At 39.0% G+C, this 21,991-nt stretch overlaps 2 protein-coding genes across 3 annotated transcripts; one reads left to right on the top strand and one right to left on the bottom strand.

Annotated features, from left to right (window-relative positions):
* The first annotated feature begins 740 nt into the window (after positions 1–740).
* LOC146645325 (chitotriosidase-1-like) lies at positions 741–5,801 on the top strand. Its single transcript, XM_085392993.1, has 11 exons — positions 741–793; positions 878–904; positions 991–1,195; positions 1,277–1,333; positions 1,429–1,594; positions 1,662–1,786; positions 1,866–1,989; positions 3,020–3,202; positions 3,326–3,442; positions 3,565–3,697; positions 5,145–5,801. The coding sequence occupies exons 1-11, from the start codon at positions 769–771 to the stop codon at positions 5,402–5,404; spliced, it is 1,422 nt and encodes a 473-aa protein (XP_085249119.1). The 5' UTR covers positions 741–768; the 3' UTR covers positions 5,405–5,801.
* A 159-nt stretch (positions 5,802–5,960) lies between these two features.
* On the bottom strand, positions 5,961–16,972 carry LOC146645324 (N-fatty-acyl-amino acid synthase/hydrolase PM20D1.2-like). 2 transcript variants are annotated; one of them, XM_085392990.1, is made up of 13 exons: positions 16,723–16,970; positions 16,555–16,641; positions 8,515–8,750; positions 8,344–8,430; positions 8,115–8,248; positions 7,916–8,035; positions 7,700–7,775; positions 7,558–7,619; positions 7,386–7,464; positions 7,215–7,286; positions 6,972–7,137; positions 6,785–6,884; positions 5,961–6,563 (listed from the first exon to the last, which is right to left on the bottom strand). In XM_085392990.1, exons 1-13 carry the CDS (start codon positions 16,940–16,942, stop codon positions 6,434–6,436), a joined length of 1,569 nt encoding a protein of 522 aa, XP_085249116.1. In that variant the 5' UTR covers positions 16,943–16,970; the 3' UTR covers positions 5,961–6,433. The 2 variants fall into 2 exon arrangements, with proteins under 2 accessions (XP_085249116.1, XP_085249118.1); XM_085392992.1 differs by lacking the exon at positions 16,555–16,641 and having other exon boundaries at positions 16,723–16,972.
* Positions 16,973–21,991: the final 5,019 nt, after the last annotated feature.

Raw genomic sequence — 21,991 nt, 5'->3', positions numbered from 1 at the left:
TGTTAGGATATCTAATAAAGCATAGGCAAATTATAGAAATTACATTTTGTGGGTCTTCTGCAATGTTCAGGTCCTGCTTTACTGTCATTTCAGTCTGTCACTGGGAAGCTGCCAGACAACATGATCAGACCATAATATATTCATTATAATATTCAACATTTGTGCATATAATTTGATTTTACTGTAATGAAATTAAGATGCTAAGTTTCTTTTATAGGTGTATAACTACTAAACTGCTGCTTGGTAGGGGGCTGCTAGGAAACACGATGACGTCATAATATCAGGTAAGATCCTTCAGTGGCCTAAGATGTACCCATGTGACGGTTTTGGTTCCTCAGCTCCTAACGGTGTAGGAGTAGTTCACAGACAAGCAGACAGGCGGGGAACATATGTAAAATAGTAAGACAGCTGTTTTTTGTATATCCGCGTAATTTTAACTTTCAGGTCCAGGTGTTTGCAAGCTATGTGATGAGCAATCTTAGGTTTTCTGCAAACGTTGTGGAGGCTTTCAAAACAATGTGTGTGTGTGTGTGTGTGTGTGTGTGTGTGTGTGTGTGTGTGTGTGTGTGTGTGTGTGTGTGTGTGTGTGTGTGTGTGTGTGTGAGTGAGTTCATGAATCAGTTACTATTTGACTTATGAAGCAATACCAGAATGTCCTTAAATTTAGGACATTTGGTTTACTTTGAGTTAATGATTATCATAGATTCTGCTTTTTTTTTTTTCTTTACTGCACTGTTTTATTACATTACCAGTCTGACCTCAGCTATCATGCGCATCCTAATTGTGATCTCAGGTAAGGGAAATTGAAATACAGATTTTGCAAATGCAAATTTTATATTTAACTATTTGTATGTAACAAAAAAATGCAACTGTTAAGGTCTCTGTCTCGCCTTTGGCAGTCTGGGTGAGTTCATAAATTGTACCAACCCTTTTATATTGGACAGTCATATAATGTTTTAAAGAGATTGAAAAATGTTCTTTCATATTCAGTCTCATCCTCCAGACTTGTGTGTTACTTCACAAACTGGTCCCAATACAGACCTGGCAATGGGAGGTTTATGCCTTCAAATATTGATCCAAACCTTTGTACGCACCTAATCTATGCCTTTTCTGGTATTAATGAGGCAAATGAATTAGTGACCATAGAATGGAATGATGAGGAACTCTATAGATCCTTTAATGGACTCAAACAAAGGTTAGTCTATTTTCTCCTCATATCACTTACAAAATGTTGAGAAAAAATAATCTTTGCTGCTGTATCTTTACATTCCCACAGGAATCCAAATCTTAAAACCCTGCTGGCAGTTGGAGGCTGGAACTTCGGAACGCAAAAGTGTGACACTAAGCATAAAACAATAATGAATCATAAATTTTCTCTTTATACAGATCTTTTTAATTGTGCCTTTCTTTTGCCAATCGGTTTCATAGGTTCACTACTATGGTGTCAACGCAAGCCAAAAGAAATACATTTATACAATCTTCTATCAAACTACTGAGAAAATTTGGTTTTGATGGACTAGACCTAGACTGGGAATACCCTGCAGCAAGAGGAAGCCCTCTGGAAGACAAGCAGAGATTCACAGTGTTATGCAAGGTCAGATTTGGAGTTACTGATGATTGGCATGAACCACGAAGTTACCTTTCTTTTCTGTGGTTTATAGGAGCTACTACAGGCCTTTGAGGCAGAGGGAACATCAACAGGACAGCCCAGGTTAATGATTTCTGCTGCTGTGTCTGCTGGTAAAGGAACCATTGATGCCGGTTATGAAGTCTCAGAGATGTCAAAGTAAGCTTATTAGTAATATCACATTGCATGCCCTGCAAAACCTGTTTTGCTGACCTTGACCTCTCATGCACTTTATCAGGTATGTCGATTTTATTAATGTGATGACATATGACTTTCATGGTACCTGGGAGAGTGTCACAGGACATAACAGCCCCTTATACAAAGGATCCCAAGATATTGGGGACCACGTTTACTTAAATACTGTGAGTAGATGGGTTCATTTTTCTCCCTGAAAAAGAGGGATTATGTAATCCATTCCGTTTGTTTCTTTGTCTGTTTGTTAGCGGTCTAGTGTTTCAAATTTTATGAAATGATAGATACCAACAAGCTGATCTAAGGTCATTTAATTTTCATGAAAATCAGGTCAATGTGAAAACTAGTAAAAACTTTACATACACAATTTTTTTATGGGTCATGTTCAGACTTCACAACAATATACTAGGTCTTGGGGAGCATGTGTACCTAGGTTGGCCAAACCTTTGACCTTTATGAAATAAATTCAAACAACCATATTGAGTTATATATCATATAAAAGGGTATGGAGAGAGCTGCACAAGACACTACAACATCACTATGACACTATAATATTTCTCAAAATTACACAATGACTGAAAATATGTTAAAAATGTTCAAATCTCAAGCATGTAGATTTGCATGTAAATCACAAAGATTTCAGCTAATTCTGATCCAATCATATGAATAAAGATGAAAAATACACCCTTTTAGTATGTATTAGGAAAAAGCTTTCATTTCGATCAAATCATCTCCAAATTTTGAAGCAATATATTTGTCAAAGGGGAACATAAGCGCTTTCTTTTTCTGAGCTCTTTAGAAAATTTTTTGATATAACATTATATGACTTCACAATGACACAAAAATATTAATATAGTGCAGAAATGACTATGAAAACAATGCAGATATCATTATTGGGGATAACAATACCAGTGAAACATAAAACACCAAACTTTTAGTATAGCCCTTGCCCTTCAGGGACAGTTGTGCTCTCTGAGTGCTTTGTTTTAGACTGCAATTGCTCCCAGCCACGCTCCACTTTTCCACACAGTTCTCAACCAACTGTCGATGGATTGACATTGATTGTCACCATTTTTACACCCTTCTCTAATTCTAACACTTGAGAATTTAAATCACAAATTATTTATAAAGTCAATGAGTCACTGAACCTGATAATACTAGTATTAATGACAATATAACTTACATATGTTTACATTTTAGGATTTTGCTATGAGGTACTGGGCAGAAAAGGGAACACCTGTACAAAAGTTAAATATGGGCTTTGCTACATACGGACGCACGTTTCGTCTTTCTACTCAATCCAGTCAAGTTGGAGCCCCTGCCAGCAGCCCTGCTGCTGCTGGCACATTTACAAGGGAGCCCGGCATTTGGTCTTATTATGAGGTAAAAAGAAATCCCCACTCTCATATTAATATGTTCATTTTAAGTCAGTTTCTATGTCTTAGTAGCAGATCAATGTTAATATGTCAAGTTACCACACAGAATGCATTTTTTATCTGTTTTCAGATTTGCACCTTTCTTCAAGGGGCCAGTGTCCACTTGATTGAGGACCAGAAAGTCCCATATGCCACCAAACAAAACGAGTGGGTTGGATATGACAATAAAGAAAGTTTTATGACTAAGGTAGACATGTGCATCTGGATGTTGCTCAGTTTTTCTTTGCCAGATAACATTAGTACTAAAACAACATATCACATTAAAATGTGCATACTGTTATTAAGTTGTTTCGATTGTTACTGCTTCAGGTCCGTTACCTAAAAAACAACACTTTTGGAGGAGCCTTTGTCTGGGCTCTGGATCTAGATGACTTTAATGGACAGTTCTGTGGACAGGGACAATACCCCCTCATCGGTTCTCTTCGCTCTCTTTTGTTTCCAGGTAATAAAATTCCTACATTAGCATTTTATGTTTGTTTTGAGCTAGCCAGTTTTGGATTTGGGGAAACCTGCAGTCTGCTGAAACTGAAGAAGTCACTTGGATGAGTGACGAAACGTTTCTCCCACAAAACGCTACGTCCAGATGAACAGAATCAACTTTTGGACAGCTAGCCAGTTACTTATTAGTATGCATATTTTCCAATTAGTCAATATAAAGGCTGTTAATGCCTTATTTGGGATATCTGTATTCTATCATAGCTTCCTAATGTTTGTTAAATGAAATACGTAAGAAGGCTTCAGCACATCAGTGACAATCCTAACATTATTTGCTCTTTAGCAATAAAAGACTGGTCAATTTGTCATAAAAGCACTTGAGGATGATCTATTTTTATTAAATAAAACACAAAACAAGTGTTCAATGTATCCAGATGAATACTGGTTAAATCTTTGAACTCGGGATTTGAATTTTCACTCACAGCAAATGCTCGAAAGCTACTATTACACTGACACTTATTAACCCAGACAGGATCTATATAATATGAAACAGAGAGACACTGTTGAATAGCTTTCTGGCCTTTTGCAAACCGAAAGCTGGTCAGCTGAAATAAACAGAAAGTTTAAGGAGGAGATCTGTTCTAAACATTTAAAAAATAAAAATAAAGATAAGGAAAAAACATGTAAAAATATTTTAATACCATTTTAAAATGTCTTAAGTTGTCCATTAAAAAATATTCAAATAAAATGTGTGTATAACTCCAAATTTGATTAAGGTTTATTGAAACACCTGAGAAAAGGACATATAAATTGCAACAGGGAAGTGTAAAGAGGAAGAACTCGTACGGAGCCCATGTGTGCCAAGTGTCAAATTTCTGGTGACTTACACCTCACTTTAGAACAAGGAGCAAATGGAAGCACATTTTAAGAGACCATCATTTAATAGGAGGTTATCTGAACATTATTAACATTTGCAGTTCATAAGAAACAACTGCAGTTATTAGGGCTATCAAAGAGTATTGACTATAGGCCCCTACATCCATGTACAACACCTTGCTTACTAATTAGCAAGCAGTAATTACAAATGTTTTAGGAAAATTTCGTAATTTAGGAAAATTATTGGCCTAATTGTTAAAAAAAAAAGGTTTTGCGAAGAATTTTATTGTTGGCATTATTAACAACTTTGACTAATAAAGAGCTTGTATGCTACTAACATGCACACTAGCAAATGTTTAATTTATTAACTGACTATTAATTTGCGCACCCTAATATAGCCGTGGTTTTATGTAGGATATTTTTTTATATTATATTAACTAAAAGTTAACTTCTTTAATTTAATTTCACTTACTGATAAGTAATAATAATAATTTATGATGATAATAATAAGTATTATTATTATTATTGTTGTTAGTAGTAGTAGTAGTAGTATAACTTTATAGCTATTGTTTCTACAGATCTTCCTCCACTTCCAACTGCTCACACAAACCTGAATCAGGAGACATCAACAAATAAGGATCACATTTTGCCTCATCCCAGACCATCAATCACTACTACAACCACTGACAACTTCTGTGCTACAAAAATTGGTGGGCTCTATGCCAAACCTGACGCTCCAGGTTCTTTTTACAGCTGTGCCAATGGCATCACGTGGATCCAAAACTGCCCAGCTAATTTAGTCTTTCGAGACAGTTGTAAGTGCTGTGACAGGCCGTAGAGACTCTGGACTATTTGTTCTGAGTTTTGGTTTTCAGCTTGTTTTTATTACCATTTGGGTCACTATAATGTCATGTCACATTTGGTCAGTTTTGATCATTTTAAACATAAATGCATGATCTTCATCTGAATTTTTTTCTTTTGAGGTTTGGCTTTCAGAGTCTAATCCTTATGTGAACCAGTCCAGGTTTTGCAACGTATGAAATAAAATATGATTATAATTACATTACATTATTCATCTGAGGATGAACGTTGGTCAGTTAATAAAGTTGTTCCACTTTACTTTTAAGTGTTGCTGGAGTTCCTACGTTGTTAGTTCCTTGTCCTCTTCATGCACCTTGGAAGTAGGTGAAGTTGCTGCTGAAAATCCTAGGTGACACAAGGCTTGGGTTGACAACACCCGATCAGCCTTTTAATACCTGAGCGGTTATTAAAAACTGTCAAATTGCTCATACTGTTGTGTTAAGAAAGCCTATCTAAAATTGTGAACAGATTCAATCACATTTACAAATCTGGAATCATTTTAATGAGTCAGCCAGTAAAACAGCATTCTTTGAACATGTAGTCCAGTGTTTGATTCAAGTTAAGCATCCCTGTAGGTAGTGCTGTCATTTGTACCATTCATTATGAGCGGTCCTAATCAAAAAAACATGTATCTTTATGACTGCACTACTATCAGTGTCCCACAATAAGACATATATAATAATTGGTTAATTGAATCATATCATACCACCATAGAGTTCAGAAAAAAATAGTACATCAGTCTGCATAGAGCACCAAAACTTAATCTTGAATGCAAAATTCTAGATAGCCAATTCACAGTGATTTTACTGCAGAAAGGTCAGTGCTCTATCTACTCACATATCACTGAAAAGAGTCAGTAGTCCACATAACAGATAAAAGTACATCCCACTTTGAAATTAGCAAAATTGTAGTTTCTGATTCTATAATGCAAAAGTTATTTAGTGCAATATCAATGCATTTTGTATGCTATTCATGTGTTTATCTTATCACCAATGTTGTCAATTGCTTAGAGTTCATGGACAGAGCTGTGGGGCTCAGGGAGCTTCCTAATGTCACAGTTCTGGATCAAATTGAAGTAAAAAACAATCATCTCCTCGTAGTTCTTAGTGGAAATCCTTTCATTGATGCCATGGAATCTGAGAAACAAAGGAAAAAAAGGATTCATGGTACTTGGAACAAGAAAGTATTTTATATATTCCCCTCTTCTATTCATGCTGCATGATCTGTTTCTAGAGTTGAGAAATAATCACTGCACGTGGAATTCTTCTTACTGTATTTGTTCAATTTTAAATTGAGGTCTGCAGACATTTTTGGTGAAAATATATTTTGACAGTATTAAAAGCTGCTGAATTCTCACCTCTCAAAGTCACCTGGCTTAAACCAAGCCGGGGAAAACCGATAAATATTTTTGGTCAGGTCGACGAAGTGTCGACTGTCTGTGTTTCCAATACAGATAGCTGCACATTTAAATATGATATTAAATTACTTATAATGTCCTGAAAGATGCTTTAAAATGCTTCCATACAAATCTGTATGAACCCTACCTGGAGCAACTGTAACTGTTGGAAACAAGTCCAGCACCGTTTTCTTAATAATTTGGAAGCCAAAGGCCTTGTCATCAGCACCGCTGATGGGTAGAGGGTCAAATCCATCAACAAGTTCTACCTTCACTCGCTGGTCGCCCACCGTATCCTTGATGATGTCCAGTACCTAAAAAAGACAGCACACATCTCATATTCATGTCAAAGTGTACATAGTAAGGCATTCATTCTCAAAAAGGACTCTACCTCTTGTACCGACTGCGCTGAGTGAATTCGTAGATTTACATAAGCTTCAGCAAGGGAAGGAATAACATTTATCTGCAGAGGGAGGGAGATATTGAATTTTTACAAAGAAAAGTAACAGGCTTAAAATCTTACTTCTTGTGAATTACATTCAATTTAAAATAATCACTGCACCTTTACTCCTGCATTAAAAAAGGTGACTGCTGTGGTAGTCCTTACAAATGCATTAGATACTGGTTTTCTTTCAAGTATCCTGAAACATAAAAACTGGTCTATTTCACTGGAACCAATCACAAGAAAACATGACATTTGAATTTATATTTAAATGATATTTAGCAGTTATTACCTGCTAAGGAGCGGAGAGAAGAGCCACAAATTCGACATTATGAACTTTAGTGGTAAACTGAACTGAAGGCAAAGAATTAGTAGTTGGTAAAGAATGAGTACATGAGTATACTACTAGTAAAGAAGTATTTAGATTACCCTACCTTGTGGGCCAGATGCTCAAAGGTGTCACCTTCAGGACCATAACCAAATAACCTCGGCATTGGGTTGTCCTCTAGTCTGAGGAAACAGGATCACAGTTAAATCTTTTATACTAGCTTTTTAAACATGGGGTAGTAAAATTATGGAAGGCAGTGAAACATATGAACAGAGAAGCTAAACAGAACTCATTATAGTTTAAAAAACAATGTTCCTCTCACCTTTTGACTGCTGTGGCTAAGATCCCAATGCTAGTTTCCCTGGGAGGCATCGAGGAGTGACCAGGGGCCACAGACACACTAAGCTTTATAACGGCCTGGCCTTTTTCACTTAACCCGATTCTGCAAATCATAAATCGTACACATACACATAAGATGTGATCAACACAAGTGCACAACACATGTTCAGGCAGGTTCTTACAGAGCAGCAGGTCCTTCAATAGCAGGAATGATTCCATCAAGTATAGTCAGGCACTCATCCATGACAAACAACAGCTGGACACCACGTTGCTTCAGAATACGCACTATGTTCATCGCTCCATTGAGACCACTGATCTTAAAAAAAGAGATTTTGAAGAGCACAGCCATTAAAATGTGATATTTCCAATCCCACTTAAGTTTGTAATGTCATAGTGAAACTGTTAACATACTTCTTCATCATGACCAAGACCGATGTAAAATCCCCTGCGTGGAGCATAGCCCTTTAACAGCAAGTACTCCAGCGCCTGAAGTATTCCCTAGAAGAAATAAATCAGCTGTTTAGCCAAATATACCTCAAGTCTGTTTAAAAGTAAGCTCACACAAAAGTAATGTTTTCACACCATTAGATTGTTTTTGTCATCTATGGTTCCTCTGCCGTAGATGAAGCCATCGATCTCCTTTGCAGAAAATGGTGGCGCTTCCCAACCATCTGACTCTGAAGCAGGTACTACATCAATGTGGGCCAGCAGCATGTATGGCACCAGTTCAGGCTGTGATCCTTTCACCCAAAACAAGTGGCTGTAGTTTGCCACCAATTCATGATGAACCAAGCTAGAAGAGAAAACTGTAGGGAAGGCTGACAAAAACAAAAAACTTAAAAACAAGCTGAAAGAGCAATTGTTATCTTAAATTCATCCTATCTTTCATGACTTATTTATGATAACTTTTTCATGATTATGACTTATTGATTTATTTATAGTAAAAATTCAACTACAAAAAGCATCTACTTGTTCCAGCTTCAAGCAAGTGGTGATCTATGGTAAATAAAATCACTATTGCACATTTTAGAAACTGTCGCAAGCTGTCATCTGCTAAAATTGAACTATAGAAAGTTTCATTTCACAAGTGAGATAAAACAACTGATAGAGGAGGCTATGAAAATTGCAGCAAATGCTTTACAAATGCAATCACTGGTTACTTTACTAGGTGCACCTGTTTAGCTAGTCATTAAAACAAATATCTAATCAGCTAATCACATGCAACCGAGTCAGTGCATTCAGGTATCTAGACATGGTCAAGATGGCCTCCTAAAGTTCAAAGTGAGCATTAAAATGGGGGAAATAAATGTGACTTTGAACCCAGATTTGTTATTGGTTTCCGATGGGTTGGTCTGCGTATTTCAGAAACTTGTGATTTACTAGCATTTTCCCACACAGAAAAATCTGGGATTTTTCCACTTAAACAAGTGAAGACCAAGCAGCAACATCTGCAATTCTTATAAGTAAGGACTTTTATTTGAAAATATTAGTTTTTTAATTGTTTTGGGGCAGAGTCAGCTTCTTTTCCTTACATGACTTGGCATCAAAATACACTATATTGCCAAAAGTAAAAAAAATCAACCATCCAAATCATTAAATTCAGGTCTTCCAATCAATTCCATGGCCACAGGTTTTATGCACCTGTGGCTATGGAATCAATCAAGCACCTAGACATGCAGATTTCTTCTACAAAGATTTGTGAAAGAATGAGTTGATCTCAAGACCTCAGTGAATTCCAGTGCAAGCTCAGTCGTGAAATGTCCTTGCTACTAAATATTCCACAGTCATGTGAACAGCAGACGCTGAGCCTCCAAAAGTTGAGTCTGTTCATCTGGACGTAGCGTTTTCATTGGGAGAAATGTTTCGTCACTCAGCTGACACTGAAGAAGTCACATGGATGACTGCAGGTTTCCCCCAATCTTATAAACTGTACATTTGCATAATGACTGAAACCAGCCCACGGAAGGAACAATCGGCTGGGAGGTCACCTTCATCATAATTATGCAAATTCTCATGACCATTGATCAACAACCACTGATCAAAGACCACTGATCAATGGCCATGAATACCATTCACAAAGAGTTGGGGAATGGCTGCAGTCACAGCATTGTAAGATGGTGAAAGGTGTACTCTTAAGCCCCCTCCGCGATTCAGAGATGGTCTTTCCCTTTTCACATAAATGGCTTCCTTGACTCCGCACTCAAACCAGCGTTCCTCCCTGTCTAGGATGTGTACATCCTCATCATTGAAAGAGTGTCCACTGGCCAGTAGGTGTAAATAGACTGCAGAGTCCTGGCCTGAAGAGGTGGCTCTTCTGTGTTGTGCCATCCGCTTCACCAGAGGTTGTTTGGTTTCCCTGATGTATAAATGCTGGCAATACTCCTGGCAGCGTACACTATGTTACTCTGTTTGTGTCGGGGGACCCGATCCTTGGGGTGGACCAATTTTTGGCACAGCGTGTTTTGGGGTTTAAAGCCACAGAGACGTGGTGTTTAGAAAAAATGTGTCTCAACTGTACTCCTTACACGTACGGGATCACTACAGGTTTTCGTTTAGGCAGCGCTTGCCCTTCTCTCCTGGATCAGCTGGTGCTTTCTTTAGGCGCCTTCCCAACTTTGACAAAAGTCAAGCTGGGATAACCACGGTTACTCAGAGCCTTCTTGATGTGATGTTGTTCTGCTTCCCTGGCTGCTGAATCTGTGGGGATGGTGTTCGCTCTGTGTTGTAGCGTTCTGATGACACCCAGTTTGTGCTCCAGTGGATGATGAGAGTCAAACATTAAATACTGATCCATATGTGTAGGTTTCCGGTACACATCAGCTTTTAGATGTTCCCCATTACTGATGGAAATTTCACAGTCTAAGAAGACTAACCTGCCACTTTTCATATCCTCCCTGGGGAATTTGATGTGTCGGAATCTGGCTTTGACAGTTGCCAGGAGAATGGTACTTGTCTCAGATTATTCACCCAGATTATAAAGAACAACAAAATAAACTACCACAGCTATGCAGATGACACACAAATATATATCACAATGTCACCAGGAGACCGAGGCCCTGTACAGGCTCTTGGTAAATGCATTGAGGAAATCAATGACTGGTTGTGCCACAATTTTCTCCAGCTAAACAAAAACAAAACTGAGGTAATAGTCTTTGGCGCCAAAGAAAAACGATTACAGGTCACCAGAGAACTTCAATCTATACATCTAAAAACCACAAACCAGGCGAGAAATTTGGGTGTAGTGATGGATGCAGACCTAAACTTAGAAAAACACATTAAGACAATAACAAAATCAGCTTACTATCACCTCAAGAATATATCAAGGATAAAAGATCTGATGTCTCAACAGGACCTGGAAAAACTAGTCCATGCATTCATCTTTAGTAGGCTTGATTACTGTAACAGCATCTTTACAGGTCTACCTGAAAAAATCAGTCAGACAACTACAGCTCATTCAGAACTCTGCTGCTCGAGTCCTCACTAAGACCAAAAAAGTGGACCACATCAGTCCAGCTCTGAGATCTTTACACTGGCTGCCTGTCCGTCAGAGGATAGACTTTAAAGTTCTGATGCTGGCCTATAAAGCTCTGAATGGTTTAGGACCAAAATACATCAGTGACCTCCTGACCCAGTATGAACCTTCCAGATCCCTCAGGTCATCTGGATCCGGTCTTTTATCAGTTCCCAGAGTCAGAACCAGACATGGAGAAGCTGCATTCAGCTTTTATGCTCCTTATATCTGGAACAAACTCCCAGAAAGCCTCAGATCAGCTGAAACACTCAGTTTATTTAAATCCAGGTTGAAGACTCACCTGTTCTCAGCTGCATTTGAATAAAGCACCAAATCCACACTTTTAAGCTTAAATTTCAAAACTTACATTTAACTACTGATCTTATCTATTTCTGATTTTATCTGTTTTGATTTTATATACTGTTTTGTTTGTTTGTTAAGCTTAAATTTCAAAACTGATTTTATCTACTGTTCTGATTTTATCTGTTTTGATTTTATATACTGTTTTGTTTGTTTGTTTGTTTGTTTGTTTGTTTGTTTGTTTGTTTGTTAAGTGGGTTTAGAGCTCTGGGTAGCTCCCCAGCTGGGTCTAGACTGGGTCTAGAGAGTATTTTAAATTCAGGGAATTTAAAATAGAAAGTAGCTCGTCCACAGAAGGACTGGTAGCTCCCCTTACGATAAGGGTTCAGATCGCGCGAACAGGTGTGAAATGTGTGTGTTTAGTTAGTTTGTTTGTTTGCTTGTTTTAATCAATTTTAAATCATGCTTTTTATTTGTTTTTGTTTCTAATGTCTCTGTAAAGCACTTTGAATCACCTTGTTGTTGAATTGTGCTATACAAATAAATTTGCCTTGCCTTGCCTTGTCTGACTGACACAAACCAAGAGTAAAGTTTGGTGGAGGGGGTATTATGGTTTGGAGCATTTTCAGGAGTTGGGCTCGGTCCCCTAGTTTAAGTGAAAGGAACACTTGTGCTCCCAACAGGGAGATGGCCCTTTCCTGTTTCAACATGACTGCACACCAGTGCACAAAGCAAGACCCATAAAGTCATGGATGAGCAAGTCCAAGATGGAAGACCTTCTTCCAACCAAATAGAACACCTTTGGGCAGGCCTGGACTGGGAAGAAAAATAAATAAAGTATCAGCCCTATACATTATTATACACGTCCTGCCAATTGTGAGATACCATTCTGAGATAATCAGCTGGCCAAAGGAGGAAATAGAAGCTACTGACATCAAGACAAGGAAGTTCCTTGCCATGGAGGGTTTCACCCAAAGTTCAGCAACCTCAGGCTAAGCTAAGTGGAAGGAAGGATGCCACGGACAAATGTGTGTCAGAACAACTATCCAGGATGAAACAACAACAATCCATGAGTACATCAGGAAGAGGTCCACTCTTGCTGCCCTTTTCTTGGCTTGTTCTAGCAATAGCCGCCTCTTGTGACTGCAAGGACTTTAGATTGGCTGCTGCTATGGTAAATGGCCTGCATTTGTAAAAAAAATCATTTGTATAAAAGCAACAAGTCCCTAAGGACTAAGTAAGTAAGTCCCTAAAGTGTACTGTAAAGCTCTATCAGTGCTGTAAAGCTCTATCAGTGCCCTGGGGCGCACTGACAGAGGCGAGGCTGCCGGACACTGGCGCCACCGGGCCCTCTGACCACCACCAGTAGGCAAACATGGGGTTAGTATCTTGCCCAAGGATATCTGGCATGCAGCCTGGGATCGAACCACCAACCTTCTGATTAGTGGCTGACCTGCTCTGCCACCTGAGCTACAGCCACCCCACACTAGTATTACTGTTGACACATTTTGCTGCATCTGTTTTCAAGTTCTTTTTCTTTTTCTCACTTAGCTTTTCAGTCCCACATTTTTATTTATTTTTGTTTGCCCATCTGTATCAACGCTTCTTCCACATTTAATTATGTTCTACAAGGTGGAATATTGTTGAGGGACTGCAGCCCTTCAAGATAGCCTGTAGCCTGTCTTATATTGACAAAGCAAAGGGTCTCACTGCAGCCACTGTGGAGCTCTGCAGTAACTGGAAACACATGACCTCAACAGTGACCTGAAACCCATGACTTCCACACTAGGTAGAAACACGTCCAACATATTGCAATACGGGACACAACACAAAAACAAAGGACGTTTCTCAATTCTAAAGTACGTGAGTCCAGACTTCTTAGGCGCACACGGGAGTCCGAACTTCCCAAAAATGCAAGAACGCAGCACGATCATTTTACAATAGACCCTGCGCACAAGAAAATGCTAACTTCCTGTTTTAAGACCGGATGTAGGGTTGTACATTTCCGGTAGCTTTATTTGGCAGTCAATTGCTACTGCAAAGGTGAACTCAAAAATCATGTCCAAAATACGAAAACGGAAAGATTACATTAAGTTACAAAGAGCAGAGGGTGGTAACACTCACCATTGCTGTGTCATAAAAAAAATCAAATGATCAATTTTGATGTTTGAAAAGCGTAGATCGATTGTTTGTTTACATCACTCAACCCAAGCAGAACTACATTACTGCATGCAGAAGACACATTGTCCACATTCAGAAGCACATCTCTCTATAGTGACAGTTCTTATGATTTAAACAGGCAAATGTCCAGCATTCAAACTACAGGTGAACAATAGTCAAAGCCAGATGTTTCCCCGTTATGTCGATATCAGTACACACCTACACAGGATGTCAACAAACCGTGAAAAAAAGCCACAGGATATAAAAAAAATACATGATTGATTGCAGGTAAGGGTCTGTATATATTAGTATTTACGAAGAGTATGTTGTGACTTATTACTTACAATTACAGTGGTCCCTCGCTATAACGCGGTTCACCTTTTGCAGCGTCGCTGTTTCGCGGATTCTTTTAGTGCAATTTTGCATGCTTTTTTTTTTTTAAAGCACATTGTGTTCTGCATCCCGATCACTTTTTTTTTTTTTTTTACGAAGGTTTGAGCTTTGAGAGTTTAAACAAGAGAGAAAAGTGTGAAACTGTTCATGCCTTTCTGAGAAAAGTGTATAAAGTGTGTAGTGATGGGTTTTACAGCCTTACATTTTAAAAAAATTGTAAAATATAAAGCTGGCTACTTCGCAGATTTCACCTATCGCTGGTTATTTTTAGAACAACACCCACGATAAATGAGGGAATTCTATATACAAATACTGAGAAATTTCAATCCCTTCTCTCTTTTGCTCTGAGGCGCGAGGGAAAAATATAATAAGTCGATGAACATCATCTACAGATATATTCAGTAAATGCCCAAGACACCTTGAGAAATGTAAATCGCCGCTTGGCTTTTTTTGGAAAACCCGAACATAAATAAGATGCGAATATCACACCGGAAACGAAGTGCCCTACAGGAGTTTCCTCACCGGAAGTAGCATATGCTAAGGTGCACATAGTCTATTGGAACAGCAGCATACTTGATGACATCACCGTTCCGGAGTTTTTACTGCCATCCCCTCTTAATTTAACTGTGATTAATATTTACAATGGAAATTACACATTATGTTTTTGATCTTCTCTCTTTTTTTGTTTTTTAAAGATAATTTTCAAAAAGTATCTTAAGCACTCTGGCAAAATTCGCTTTTATGTATGATCTGTTCCATAATGTCTAAAGAGCTTCATGCAGTTAAGCACAATTACTGCATGTATGAAAACACAAGCTTAATCTCTCTATTAATAAAAATAGTATACATGTATGCCTGAATAATAAGAAAGAGGTAAGATGTTAGAACACTTTTATATTTATTTTAATAGACACTGGCCCTTACAATAGACAGCTGGGGTTTGGAAGAGAATTGAACAAATATTTAAAATATAATCGGATCATTTGGAGCAGCCGTCAGGATCTCCACGCATTAACATGTTGTTTTTGCTCTCAGTGAAAATGTTTCCTCTTGAATTTAAATATTTTTAATGTTATATTTAACTCAGAGTCAGCTGTTTAAAATAAGAACAGAATATTTTACATCAGGCAGTATAACAGGTGAAATTTAAAGTACACTGACAGCTCTACAAGTAAGACTTCAGTATTAAATAAAACAGTCCAGTTATAAAGCTTAATCTGAGCCAAACTGATTTGCTCAGGAACAAATGAAACACTGAAAAAAAAAAAACAATAAAATTTTTAAATGATCTAATTGACTTGTATCATGTTTAACTTGAGTAGCGAAAGACCACAGGGGGGGGTTTGAAAATGATGTCCGCTATTGTCGCAGATCCACAGCTTGTTTTTTGTCCATAAACTTTGCAGATGAGAAGAAGAGGCAGAGTTCTTCGTGAAAAGTGAAAAAGAATGGCTTAGTTTTCAGAAATCGACATTTATGAATGAACCCATAATAATTATCACATTTAAGACATTTTCAAGTTTATTTTCTTTTCTTTGAGATTCAAAAATAATATCATTTTTAGAAAATTCAAGTAAGTTTGGAATCTTTGGGAAAAGCCAGTAGTGTACATCGTCCCACGGGGCTTTACAGTATATACATTCGTAAAATAAAAGTTCTGTCGAATCAATATTCCCATTACAGAAAGAACAAGACTTATTATCAATAGGAAAACGATGTCTGAGAAATTCTTTGGAACGGTAAACGCCTGAGAGTATTTCATAATGGACCTCCTTAGCTTTTGGAGGAATGGGAAGTTTTAGGTAATTTGCTCTGATTTCTTTCTTTTGATCGCAGGAGAACGGTTGTGAAATGGAATTTGGATTTGATCTATATGGGGGGAAAGCATTAGTGAATAATTCCTTAATTTTAGAGTTTTTTTTAGACTGTTAGCTCCACAGTGGCTGCAGCCAGGTGCTCTTGGTCGACAAAGGGTCATGGGTCATGTGACTTGAGGGTTTTGAACCACGTGCATCTCGGTGTAGCGTTTCGACATACCTTGGCTCAGCAAGACGTGGAAAGGTTAATTCTGAATAAGGTGTACGGAACAAAGTACATCTGCACAGCAAACATTAACTTTATCCATTTATTAGCGCTATACAAGTTTGACATACAAAAACTACATTAACGTTTAGAGTTACAGCCATCAGCTAGTTCCACGTTGAGCACATTATATATAAAAGAAAGTTACTTTAAGCACGTTTTACTGGCAGGTTTACCTTTTCGAAGGAATCTGTCAAATTCATGCAGCGCAGTGGTGTTGCTTTCTGTATTTGAGAATGACACGGTGGGGATGCGGATTGCCTCTGGACAAATGGAGACAAATTGTTACCAAACAGAAGTGTCTCTGCCTCCATCTACATCCACTACAACACGACTCCGAATACCTTTAAAATTTGCTAGGAGCTCCTCTCTCTGATGGTGGTCAATGACGAGCGATTTGTTATTCGTCTTTTCCCAGTGTGCGAGTTGAAGTCCGGCGTTAACGTCCAGTGAAAGAGTCCTGATAGCCGCTATTGTAAATAACAGCAGGACTGTAATAAGCAAGCTGCTAATAATTATCTTTAAAAACTTAAATATTCTTAACTTTGAACCCGACTCAGTCATTGTAATGGTTGTTGTGTTTACAGCAGAACTCGTCGACTGTGACTGCAGGCTGAATTTGCATTAGAGCCACCTGCAGGCAGACAAGGACAGTCACGCCTACATTATGTAGAGAGCAGTTTTTTAAGAGCTTATTTCAGTTTTAGTTAAATCACCATCACCATTCGGGTGGAGAAAGAATATACAAAGCTTGTGTTCAATCTCCCTCACGACGTGCAGGTTTTTAGTAGTAAAATAATTGCCAAAATACAAAGCAAACACTTTATTGAAATACATTTTTCTCTGCGACCTGCTGGAGCGGGGGGGGGGGGGCTAGGAGGAGGAGTTGGCTGTCCGACTGCGGTCTGGAGTGTGGGGCCTCCCTGCTGCTGCGGAGTCGGGGCGGTCTGCCTCCCCCCACCGCAGGGAAAAGGGTAACACCACCTGGGTCTGGGTGCAGTTCCCCCCCTCCAGGGGCAAGGGTACCTAGACCCGGGGCTTAGAGTACGCTTGGGGAGTGTGATCGTGTGTACAGCGTCTCTTTATGTCTGTCTCCACGTTGGTTGAGTGTGGAGTAAGTGTATATGAGAGCATGAGGGTGGGAATGGATGTTTGTATCTGTGTGTGCCTGTATTTCTGTGTCTATATGTCAGGTTGGGTGTCAGGCGCCACCTCTCTGGGGACATCTTAGGCCCTCCAAGGTATGGAGGCCTATCTCCCCCTACCACCACTTCCCCTGCCAGTGGCGGACTCCCTCAGACATCGGTGCGTTGGTGGTTCTTTGTGTCCGGGGATGGGCGTCCAGGTACACACCGGCTCACTCCTTGGCGGCCGCTTATCGGGGCCTGGAGCCTGGGGCTCGCTCGGGCCCCTTCGGAGGTGGGGTGCTCCCGGCCTCTCGGCCTGGGGCTCGGTCACTCAGGCACGGCTGGCTGCCGGCGGAGCTCACGGGCAACCCCCCCTGGCTTCTGCTCCGCGGCTGCTGAGTGAGCCCTCATCTGGGACTCTCCTCAGCTCTTTCTGGGACAGTGGCGCGGCTGCCCCTCTGTTGGTCTTCCTTGGTCTCTTGTGTTCTGGGGGCCTCTGGATGTCTGGAGTTTTGATCTCCTCCATATCTGCTTCATGCCCTGGAGGACGGGGCTGTGGCCCCCCTACACCCTCTAGCAGATCATTACATGAAGGAACCTTTTAAAAAACAAAAAAACAAACGCGTCCATGCTCACAGGTGTACACACGGGTGATCACACCCACAAACTACACCCTTTTTGGCTCCTACCTCAAAGCACACTGTGTTCTGTTGATCTTATGTGCTGCACAATAATGTTTAATATTTAGTATTTACTGTCATATTCCCATATATCATTGTGATGTTGTTTATTCTATTACTCTTGTTCTCTTCTGCTTGTTTTCTTTTTTCTTTCTCAGCAGGTGATCCAGGTGATCGATATATGCATTTTTTTTTCTCTGCCCGTTCTGTTGGTTTTTGTCTTTTGCCCTTCTCCCCCGTCCCTCTTCTCAGCTGTTTCTCTTTCCCTCTTTCTTTCTCCCCTTCTTTCCCCCAGTCAAGTCTGTCCCGTATTCAGCAAGTGAAAATAAAATAAACAATAAAAGGTGAGTCAAATGGACCATTACGGCAAGGCTGGGATGGTCAATTTGGTAAAGTAAATCCGTTGGGCATCTTTCTTTGCCTTTAGACAACAATTCTGATGGCAAAAGAGCCAAACGGGACAGGCAAAAAAAAAAAAAAATACATTTTTAACATTTAAAAAAATGCATGTAAGTACGTGACAAATTCTTTGAAAAGGCAATATTACAATTAGGTTTAAGAAAATGGACAATTTTAAAATTAGTCCAGCATCACTTCTATAGTGACAAGACCACAATGGCAAAATAATCACATAGAAAACCACATTCTGTTTAACTAATAATAATGATTATTACTATTATTATTAGTAATATTATTGTTTCTACAGATCTTCCTCCACTTCCAACTGCTCACACAAACCTGAATCAGGAGACATCAACAAATAAGGATCACATTTTGCCTCATCCCAGACCATCAATCACTACTACAATTACTGACAACTTCTGTGCTACAGAAGTTGAATCAGAATCAGAATCAGAAAGGGTTTTATTGCCAAATGTTGAGCAGGTTTACAACATTAGGAAATTGCTGCGGTGCTTCAGTGCAAACATACTGTCATAAATTACGCTTAAATAGACATGAAAATAAAAATAAGAATAAGAATTAAAAGTGCTAAGTAGATAGATATATACATGAGTGCAGGTGGTGATCAGTGCCAAACATGGAATGATGCAGTGAACACAGCGTAGGGTCATGTGTTAGTGGCGGGTACAGTCATACGGTTATTGTTCATGTGTCCAACAGCAGAGGGGAAGAAACTGTTCTTGTGGCGAGAGGTTCTGGTGCGAATGGACCGGAGCCTCCTGCCTGAGGGGAGCAGGTCAAACAGACTGTGTCCAGGGTGAGAAGGGTCAGCTGAGATCCGAGCTGCACGCCCCAGTGTCCTGGAGGTGTACAGGTCCTGCAGAGATGGGAGTCTGCAGCCAATCACCTTCTCAGCAGAGCGCACAATACGCTGCAGTCTCTGTTTGTCCCTGATAGTGGCTCCAGCGTACCACACGGTGATGGAGGAGGTGAGGATGGACTCGATGATTGCAGTGTAGAATTGCATCATCGTCCGTGTTGGCAGGTTGAATTTCTTCAGCTGCCTCAGGAAGTACATCCTCTGCTGGGCTTTCTTAATGATGGAGGTGATGGTGGGCTCCCACTTCAGGTCCTGGGTGATGGTGGTACCCAGGAAGCGGAATGAGTCCACAGAGGTGATGGGGGTGTCAGTCAGGATGATGGGGGGGAGTGGGGCTGTGTGCTTCCTGAAGTCCACAATAATCTCCACTGTCTTCTGGGCATTCAGCACCAGGTTGTTGTGGCTGCACCAGGACACCAGACGTTCAACCTTGGTTGGTGGGCTATATGCCAAACCTGACGCTCCAGGTTCTTTTTGTACCTGTGCCAATGGCATCGCATGGATCCAAAACTGCCCAGCTACTTTAGTCTTTCAAGACTGTTGTAACTGCTGTGACAGGCCGTAGAGACTCTTCTATATTTGGATTTACAAACAATCCCTGGCTTTATGGAAAAATACTGTCTTTGCATTTCCTTCTGTAACACTGATAGTGTAGAATTTATACTTGCAGTTTAAATTCATTCTTGTGATCTCCACATTGTATTTACTTACATTATTTATGAACATTACGCAACATCTAATCCAACTGGCATTACAATTATAACGGATCTGATTCTAAAAAGAATGTGCACATTTATAACATCCAGAAACATCTTTGTAATACATCATTTTCCATCACAAAGTACAGTTCTGTGCAACAGTTTAAGGCAGGTGAGAGAAAAAATGTTGTAAACAAAGAATGCTTTCAAAAATGGAAGTGTTAATCATTTATTTTCATCAATCAACAAAATGCAGTGAATGAACAAAAGAGAAATCTAAATCAAATCAAGATTTGGATTGACCCCCCTTTGCCTTCAAAGCAGCATCAATTCTTCTAGGTACACATGCACACAGTTTTTAAAGGAACTCAGCTGGTAGGTTGTTCCAAACAGCTTCGAGAACTAACCACAGATCTTCTGCGGATATAGGTTTCCTCACATCCTTCTGTCTCTTCATGTAATCCCAGACACATTGATGATGTTGAGATCAGGGCTCTGTGGGGGCCAAACCATCACATCCAGTACTTCTTGCTCTTCTTCATGCTGAAGATAGTTCTTAATGACTTTGGCTGTATATTTGGGGTTGTTGTCCTGCTGCAGAATACATTTGGGGCCAATAAACAATCATTTATATTTGTGAAAGCATTCTTTGTTTACAGCATTTTTTTTCTCACCTGCCTAAAACTTTTGGACAGCACTGTATTTAGGAAAAAAGGCTGTATAAAAGGAGACACAAATGAAATTTGCTAGTGACGGAATCAGTCAGTCAGACGGGGTTTCAGCTTGTTTTTATGGGTCAGTATAATGTTATGCCACATTTGGACATTTGTTTTGATCATTTAAGCACAAATTCATGTCCTTCATCTGAATTTTATTGTTTTGAGGTTTGGCCTTCGGAGTCTAACCCTTGTGTGACCTAATCCAGGTTTGGCAACATATGAAATAAAATATTATTAATTATAATTATTATAATTAGATTATTCATTTGAGGATGCTCACTATGAAGCAAGACCCACCGTTTCTGTGTAGAAAATATTAAAAAGTAATTGGTTTTGGTTGCTGGAAACGTGTATACCTTTGTAAAAATGAATGAAATTTTAATAAGATATGTGAAACACAAAGGAGTGACTTTGGGTTTCACTTTGGGTTGACTTTTAAGTCAGAACAAATATTTTAGTTGAACAGAATAAGAAAAACTACAACAGAGTACATTCTGTTGGCTCATCAATAAAACAAAATCAAAGCTTTTGAATGAAAAGTTGAAAAGCACTTAGTTTTGATGACCAAAATGACTTTGACATTTGTTATATGACTGGTTTTAGAAAAAGCTCATTACTTATTTTTTACAACTTAAAATATAAATTAAATAAAAATAAAATTTTCAAAATGAAAAATTCAGAATCTTTTTTTTTTTAATTGAAGTGTCGATTGAGCAGTCTGACAAATGTTTTCAAAGTAATTAAATAAATGTAATTTGCATATAAGAGTTTTAATTTGCAACATCTTTTTTTTATTAAAAATGTAAAAACTCATGTATCAAATAGGACACATTGGGCCTTGAGGGAATAACCATCACATCCGCTTTGAAATCTGCAAGTAAAAATCTGCAATTACTAATGACCTTCACTTTAAGCATCTTAAGATTTTATTTTAAGATTTCATGTTTTGGCTGCTGTGTTAATGCATTTTAATTTTTAAGGTCACTACGTTCCATCTGTGAAAGGTAATATGCAAATTTGTGCAAAACCACTTGTGTGTCATTTGCTTTAATTAATAACTCTTTTCTTGTCTTCTTTACTCTACATTAAAGCTATTTTTATTACAGA

The sequence above is a fragment of the Rhamphochromis longiceps genome, linkage group LG20, assembly GCF_057381845.1.
Source record: "Rhamphochromis longiceps isolate RC_006_pf linkage group LG20, R_longiceps_female_GT1.1, whole genome shotgun sequence".
NCBI classification, from domain to species: Eukaryota; Metazoa; Chordata; class Actinopteri; order Cichliformes; family Cichlidae; genus Rhamphochromis; species Rhamphochromis longiceps.
This window is presented reverse-complemented; position numbering and strand designations above follow the sequence as displayed.